Here is an 8,415-nt window from a genome sequence, read left to right as displayed (position 1 = left end):
ACAATTTGCTATTCTATTTGAAAATTGTCCGGAATATCGTTCCATAGCTGTGAAATGAGATCGGTCCGCTGGTTAGTCAGGTTTTGCCGTCCCTTAGCGCAAAGTCACATGACTTTTTGATGTGCTTGGAAAATTTATTCGCAAAATGCATTTCCATCTCCCATTATTCACATAAACCCTTTTTCACACGAGTCAAAAACCACCTCAAGCGAGCGTAAAAACCTTTTTGCGAATTAAGGGATTTTTATTCGAAATTTTGCATTTCCATCACTCGTTTCTCATGCGATACTTCAAAATGCGCATTAAAATAGGGTGATGGAAACATAGCTACTGACATCCTGAAGTAAACTTTAAATCGCCCGTGATAATCCCTCTTCTCCTTAATAAGGAGGGGGAACTCTCGGTTGGACCCAGTATTTCCTTTCTTTTTCTCTTTTTAAGAAGCGAGAGGACAACAAAATCATCCTCACTGCTTGAATACTCCATTTAGTATTGTTTTGTGATGTTTTTTTTTTTCACAACTGATTAATTAACACGCATCGGACTCGGTGTGCAAGGTTTCTGTGCGTGATGAATTTTTAGCTTGACGAATACGAAAATTTCAGACTCGTTGTGCAAGGACCTTTACTATTAACTACGACGCCACAATAATCTCCTAATTTGCTGCTTGTAGCAATAGTAAGGTAGTTGTTAAGTTTATGTATGGGGTAGGTTTAATTGATCTAACATATGGTCATGCAGAATAAGACACTAATATGTGCTTTATAAGTGCTAATGTTAGTAATATGCATGCTAGTAAATAGTGAGAATTGGTCCCTAAACTAAAGTGTTACCGGAATTTTCATACAACCGTGTCTGTCGCCAGCTGTCAAGTGCAGCTTTCGTGAGCTGTGAAATAAAACAAACAAAAAAAGTTACAAGCTTGTTTTTTGCAATAGCACTTTTGTACAGGAATTGTTAACCGATCTCAGAATTTTGCCAGAAGTGTTGCTTTTTGTGTGCCCATATATATTAAAAGAATCATTAAAGGAACCAGTAACCTTAATCTGAATGGAAACCAGTATTGAATTTCTTACGATTTCTGTTCATAATCGCTCTGCACACCTGGAAAGAGTGTCAGCTGATCAGAATCAGTAATTCAACAATACAGAGCTGCAACAACTAATCAGTAAAGAAGAAAACTGACAACAAATGTGTTGTTGCGTTGCATCGCGCCACGTAAACATAAAACCATGTCTGCATTTGTGATCGGAGAAATGACAAACAACAAGCCCTACTCTACACTGCTCAAAACTCACGTTTGAATCGTCAGTGGCAAATTCTTTAAATATGAAAACGTACTTACAGTCTGTGAGTCAGAACAGCCGGCATTGTAGGCTACTCTCCCAGGATCAGGAAACAGTCCTCCATAAAATGTGCTGCACACATCTGAATATTTGGGTTGAAGTGTTCTGGAACAGTGTTGTAAATACAACTTAACCACTGATTTCTAGTCGTGTCCTCTTTTGGAAGAACAAACAAAGTAGTTTTGCTTTCACAACGAAACACACAGTGTCTCCACGACACGGCGGCAGCGGCGGCAACAATACTACAGCAAGAATAAAAGTTATGCCTTCTTTCTTTGCGTGAACATTTGGGCGGCGTTATGCAAATCTTCCCACATAGTGAGGTAGACATGTGGGGGCGTGTTAGAACGAGCCGTTTTAGGAGGGCGTGGCTGACTCTTAACTTTTATAAAGAATATCTCTTTGGATTTGAGACTTTAGTCTTTGCAACTTTACAGATCTTCTTTATGCAGCAAGAGCTTGTAACACTCCAAAGAGAAAGGAAAAAATGAAATCGCATCATATGACCCTTTAATGCTGGTCTAAAATTTTACAAGTAACAAGTGATTGCATTTTTAGTTTCCAGAATATAAATGTAATCTGTTTATCATATGAGCATTATTGTTATTATCTACTTTCAGCTGGGGAGCAGTCAGTTTAAATTTTTTATTCTACATAGATACATTCACTATACTTGTTTTCATTGACTTCATCATTTGGAGGACAGCACTGGGCAGAATGTGGAATAGCAATTTTTTTAAATAATGGATTAAACAAAGAGATGATCTACAGATGAATCATCTCTACAACAATGCTGTAGTACATTATTGATTACACTTTTCTCCACTCACGTTGACTTATGTCAGCAAAGAAGTTGCTTCAGGGGAAGAGAAAATTATTACATGCTGATGAAAGATTCACTCATTTACATTCAGACACTTTAGTGACCCTCATATAACTGAACTGACTGTTGAGTTGGAAACTAATGCTATAATTGATTATTTTATTTGCTCCCCCCCCCAGAAACCTCTTCCGAGCTTTCATCTCCCGATGAATTTATTGGATTGGTTTCCCCAGCAACGGATGAAAACCAAGCGGGACGAGATCAAGGAGCTCATTCTGAAGCTTCAGACTCAGCAGCAGCTCAATCTGAAGAGCTCTAGACAGACAGACGGCTGCCACAGCCCCTGTGAGGATACCTTAGAGTCAGCTGATCTCATCCCTCCAATCAGCTCCTGAGCTCCGCCCACGCTGCTACGCTTTCACATCACATGACTTCGAAACACTAAAAGCCAATCAGGGCCTTGTGTGATTGTACGCTGCTGGACAACTCTGCCGTTATTTCTTATGACCTTCTTATAGGTTGGATGATATGAAATTTAAAAAGAAGAGTGTGTTTTGTTTTTTATTTGTATCGAATAAATTGTGTACATAAGCTAGGCTTTTTTCTTTTACTTTGCTTCATTTATGGTCGATTCATCATTTCAGTTTTGCACCATCTGTAAAATAAAAGTTTGTGTTCATCTTGATTATTGACTCTAATGTGCCTAGAGGGTTAAATACAGCACTGTTCAGTATTCTGTTAGGACTTCATGCCTCTGAAGGAAACGAAAGCATTTTTTGTAAAATCAGTATCCAAGCAAACTTTGTGTTCGCAAGATGGACATCATTTTTCAATGTTCTGCTACTTGCCGTTCAAGAGTGCACATTTGCCTTGGTACAGTCTAATACAACAATATGAAGTGTCAAAAAAACGAGGCTTTGCTTCTTTATGAATATCTTGTTTTCATGTTTGAGCTGATTCACAACATTTGAGATCTCAAGACACTTTCACATGATTTGGGTTTACATTCCATAAAGCATAAACTGGAGAAGGTCAGGTATTGTAATGCAAAGCTCAAAGTTCAGTCAGATGTGATTTTGACCGTTTGTCAGTGAAGGTCAAGCGTTGTGTGATGAGTTGAAGCCATGACTCGAGTCATGTGAAACGGCCTTTAGCTTGTGAAGCAATTTTATAAGCATCAGTTCCGTTTTGCTAAGTATTTGTGTCCATATAGTCCTAAACTGAAGCGTGCCATTTCATTTAATATGCTGCTTGACGTCCTTACGAATGATAATGTTCTGACTGTAGCGCCAACATATCATCTGTTAGAGTCAAAGAGGTCGATAGTATTTCTGGAGAAAGCCATCTGATTTTAAATCCGCCATCTTGGTAGTTCATGAGCGCTCACTCACCAGCCTAAATGCTGTTGTCCAACGTTGTTGTTTTTCATAATACACATTGTTTCAAAGTAGCTTTAGTGAAAATCATTGTTAATGTTTATAATATCTCATGTCTTCATGCCTTATACAGGTACATCTAAAAAAAAATTGAATATAATGAAAAAGGTCAATATTTTTTGTCAATCATTTCAGAAAGGGAAACCCATATATTATATAGATTCATTCCACATAGAGTGAAATATTTCAAGCCGTTATTTCTTGAAAATTTGATGATTATGGCTTACAGATCATGAAAACCCAAAATTCAGTGTCTCGGAAAATTAGAATATTGTATGGGGTATTGTCAAGAGGAAGATGAGAGACACCAGACCCAACAATGCAGATGACCTGAAGGCCGCTATCAAAGCAACCTGGGCTTCCATACCACCTCAGCAGTGCCACAGGCTGATTGTCTCCATGCCACGCCGCACTGATGCAGTAATTCATGCAAAAGGAGGCCCAACCAAGTATTGAGTACATGTACAGTAAATTAACATGCTTTCCAGAAGCCTGACATTTCTGTTTAAAATATCTTATCCGTTTAATACATATCTTATGTACTTTTCTCATTTTCTGAGACACTGAATTTTGGGTTTTCATTATCTGTCATAATCCATAAGCCATAATCATCAAAATTTCAAGAAATAAAGGCTTGAAACATTTCACTCTGTGTAATGAATCTATATAATATATGGATTTCACTTTCTGAAATGAGTGACAAAAAATATTGACCTTTTTTGTGATATTCTAATTTTTTTTAGATGTACCTGTAGTTGCATTTAGCGGATTAGGGCTGGGAGAGAATATAGTTTACGTATTGCAATGATACAAGCAATCAAGCAGTTGAGATTTGCTGAATATGCAAGTGCCTCATGTGTTCTGTGGCGGTTCCTTGTGTTTGTCTTTAGACAACAACCAGCCAACAAAGACTGAAACACAGATATACAGTAAATACACAAGGGGCAACAAACTGGAGCAGTCAGACTAATCAAGGGCAAAAACTACAAATACAGCACAGGAAACACTTCAACATAAAAAAAGGATCTAGACAGAACACATGTGACAAGTATATTATGTCAATCCGATCTCATGAAAGTGCATATCAATAGCACGGGTTAATGTTTTGATTTGGCGTACTGTTTAAACGCAGAAATTGACGTTGGTATGGAAGCCCATTCCCGCCACTGAATACAAAATAAAAAAGGTAATTGCGGATTTTTATCTCACAGTTCTGACATTTTTCTCATAATTGCGTGATACAAACTCGTAATTCTGACTTTTTTCTCATAATTGTGATATAAACTCGCAATTCTGAGAACATATCAGTCCCCCACTCCCCAAAAAAAATTGGGCTTGTGAGTTTATATCACGCAATTCTGACTTTATAACTCGCAATTGCGATATCACAATTCTGAGAAAAAAGTCAGAATTGCGAGTTTGTAGTTTTCAGCGCGATAAACATGATGATCAGAACCAAAACAGATGTTTTTAGCAGGTATAAGCTGTAATGGCGCAGCTCTATTCTGGAAAAGGGGGCGGGGAGCAGCAACTCATTTGCATTTAAAGAGACAGACCCGAAAAACAGCGTGTTTCTGCTTCCACTCAAAATAGGCATTTTCAAAATGATATAATAAATGACCTGTGGAGTATTTTGAGACATTATTCTGGGGACACCAGAGACTTATATTACATATTGTAAAAAAGGGGCATAATACTGTATGTCACCTTAAAGTCAGAATTGCAAGTTTATATCTCACAATTCTGTGGAAAAAAAAGTCGCAATAAACTATTTTTTATTTTTATTCAGTGGCGGAAACGGGCTTCCATACTTTGGCGTGCATATTATACGCAATGGGTAGGATTAGGGTTGTGGTGGGGTAGATGCGTATCATATGTATGCCAGAGTCCATTTTTGCCTATTAATGCCACGATTTTCTGTTTTTTATTTGGCGTATTATTTATATGCATTTTCATGAGGTCGGGCTCATTATGTGGCTTAAGTTGTACATACTTTTATATCAAACTTCTTGTAAAGAGAGCTGAGCGATAATATAGTTACATTAGATACATATAGTTACAGCTTTAATGTAGTGAACAGGAAACACAATTGCACATTCAGGATTCAGTCATTGTAGTTGTAATTACATCACGACAACTCAGATTGGTTCATATTTAAAAAGCCATTATTACCATTTTTAACAAGCTTTCAAAGGAGAATATGACAATAGTTAAAACATAGGCCCGCTAGGCTATAATAAATATATTGACAATTAATGAAGTTGCTAAATTCTTCATTTTATGCTGGTCTTGGCATTTTAGAGAGCACTCAGTCTATTAAATGTAATTTCTAACGTCAACTGATTGATGATCAAACAAAAGTTACAGAACAAATCATTGGATTATTTGGCAAATGAGGTAATATTGGATATGTTTTAGTGAGCATGTGTATGCGAATCCTCAATATCAATTTAATTTTGATGTATGGCTTTTCTCAGTTCATATTGTTTGATGGCTGCTTTGCAGAAATGAGTCCCTTGCGAACACATGCCATGTGAACAGAGCTTCAGACGTGAAGGAGCCCATTATATCACACGAGTGGGTGCTGAGGAATGAAAATAGTGCTTTGTAGAATTTGAGCTACTTAGCTAGCTAGCATTTCACACTGCTAAGGCCTCATCCTCGTGGTCTTCCTCTGAGTGCACACTTTATTAACGTAATGCCGTTTCGACCGTCAGGTGGTCTGCTGTGGAGCTCAAATGTGAATTGTGGGAACGATTTCTGAAGATTATGACTATCGCACTACACATTAGCCATGTAAAAAAAATATGATAATACAATACACCTCACTTATTTTAAACATGTTGGGAATATATTATGCACTTACAACATTTAGGCTTTGTTGCTTTTTAGACAGTAGCCACAAATACAGCTGATCTCAGCTGCACAAAGATCGGTCTTTAAAATATGTTTGAAGAAAACTAGAAAAAAGTAACTTAAAATTTATTTCTAGTAATTTGGATAAAATAGAGTTGAATCGATTTTTAAGACATGACAATTATTTTCATCTACTTTTTATTTAGGCTAAAAATCGGGTGAATTCAGGTAAAGTGGGCCATTTAAGTTTGATTGTACTGTGCTCAGTGGGTTTGCACTTTCAGAGCATAACAATGGTTCTTAATTAAAGGGACACTATTTCTCTAAATGATAAAATAGTTTTCTTGTAAGGTGCTTAAATATTGCTGGCCCACTTTGTCCGAATGTGCTAGATAAAGTCCGCCGGTGGGATTCAGGTAAAGTGGCTTGACCTTTAACCTTCAGTAATTATACTCAAATTCATTAAATAAATTGACATTCACTGGCTATTTTATAGCTGACATATATAATTTTCTTTTTTAGAAAACAGAAGTGAGTCTGCAGTCAGGAAATTAAAGTCAGAGATGGAAGAAAGGAAAGACTAAGGGAGAATAAGGGATGGCCCACTTTACCTGAAAAATAAATTTGTCTGGAGTAGGCCCTACATGGCCTCAAAATGTTTATTGGTATATTTCTTGCAAATAACACTTCAGGTGAACTATTAAAATTAAAATATTATTGCTGGATTTTAAAGTTAACGAAAGAAAAAAACATCTAAGCATCTAAATGACACGTTTTACCTGAATTCACCCTACTTGAGATGTAGATGTACACAATGTATGCGCCAGAAGTGAATTGTGGGTTTGTTACTGAAGGAATAGCCTACACACACACCTCTGAAATTCAATAACACCAAACTCAGTATCAGTTTATAAGAATGACTTATTCATATTCAATGTTTAAATAAAGACAACACCAATAATGCTGCAGCTTCAGTTCAGTCAGTTGATGTCATTGGATAATAAGGTGCTTTCTAAACCAGCCCTGGCAGTGTCACGATTCACACGGGGAGCATGGGAACGAAGGAGCAAGGAGACGAGGAGTAAGAAAAATCCAAAGTATTTATTAAATACAAAGCTGGGAACACAGGAAACACGGAGAACACAAAATTACGCTTAACAGTAGACGGGAAACGAGGGGCAGAACACACTTTAAATACACAGAAGCGGTGGGCGCTCTGGATCGAGCGATACACGTTCGGGGCACCAGGGCGGATCAGGCAGCTCGGGAGCCATGGCGGAGCAGGCAGTCCAGGAGACCATGACGGAGTAGGGAACTCAGGAAGCCATGGCGGCTCAGACGGTCCAGGAGGCCATGGCGGAGTAGCCTCAGAGGCCGCGGACCCAACGCCCGCCTCTACGGCTAAAGCCCTACTACCCCCCCCAAAAAAATGCCTGGAGAGATTTACAGGCATCTTGGCAGGAACCGGGTCCTGAAGGCACTCTGGAGGAGCGGGCACTGGTGGGCACTCTGGAGGAGCGGGCACTGGTGGGCACTCTCGAGGCACGGGCACTGGTGGGCACTCTCGAGGCGCGAGCACTGGTGGGCACTCTCGAGGCGCGAGCACTGGTGGGCACTCTCGAGGCGCGGGCACTGGTGGGCACTCTCGAGGCGCGGGCACTGGTGGGCACTCTGGAGGAGCGGGCACTGGTGGGCACTCTCGAGGCGCGGGCACTGGTGGGCACTCTGGAGGAGCGGGCACTGGTGGGCACTCTCGAGGCGCGGGCACTGGTGGGCACTCTGGAGGAGCGGGCACTGGTGGGCACTCTCGAGGCGCGGGCACTGGTGGGCACTCTCGAGGCGCGGGCACTGGTGGGCACTCTCGAGGCGCGGGCACTGGTGGGCACTCTCGAGGCGCGGGCACTGGTGGGCACTCTCGAGGCGCGGGCACTGGTGGGCACTCTCGAGGCGCGGG

General features: G+C 39.9%; 1 protein-coding gene across 1 annotated transcript in view; it reads left to right on the top strand.

The window, feature by feature from the left end:
• The window catches only part of senp6a (SUMO specific peptidase 6a), a 42,599-nt gene extending 39,761 nt beyond the window's left edge, over positions 1-2,838 (top strand). Inside the window, exon 21 of the mRNA XM_016237577.1 lies at positions 2,349-2,838. Within this exon, the coding sequence (XP_016093063.1) occupies positions 2,349-2,564 (216 nt within the window). The 3' untranslated portion in view covers positions 2,565-2,838. The remainder of the gene's footprint in view (positions 1-2,348) is intronic.
• Positions 2,839-8,415: the final 5,577 nt, after the last annotated feature.

The sequence above is a fragment of the Sinocyclocheilus grahami genome, unplaced genomic scaffold (genome assembly GCF_001515645.1).
Source record: "Sinocyclocheilus grahami isolate Dianchi unplaced genomic scaffold, SAMN03320097.WGS_v1.1 scaffold519.1, whole genome shotgun sequence".
Taxonomy (NCBI): Eukaryota; Metazoa; Chordata; class Actinopteri; order Cypriniformes; family Cyprinidae; genus Sinocyclocheilus; species Sinocyclocheilus grahami.
Note: the sequence above shows the minus strand (reverse complement) of the source record. Positions and strands in the feature narration are given on the sequence as shown.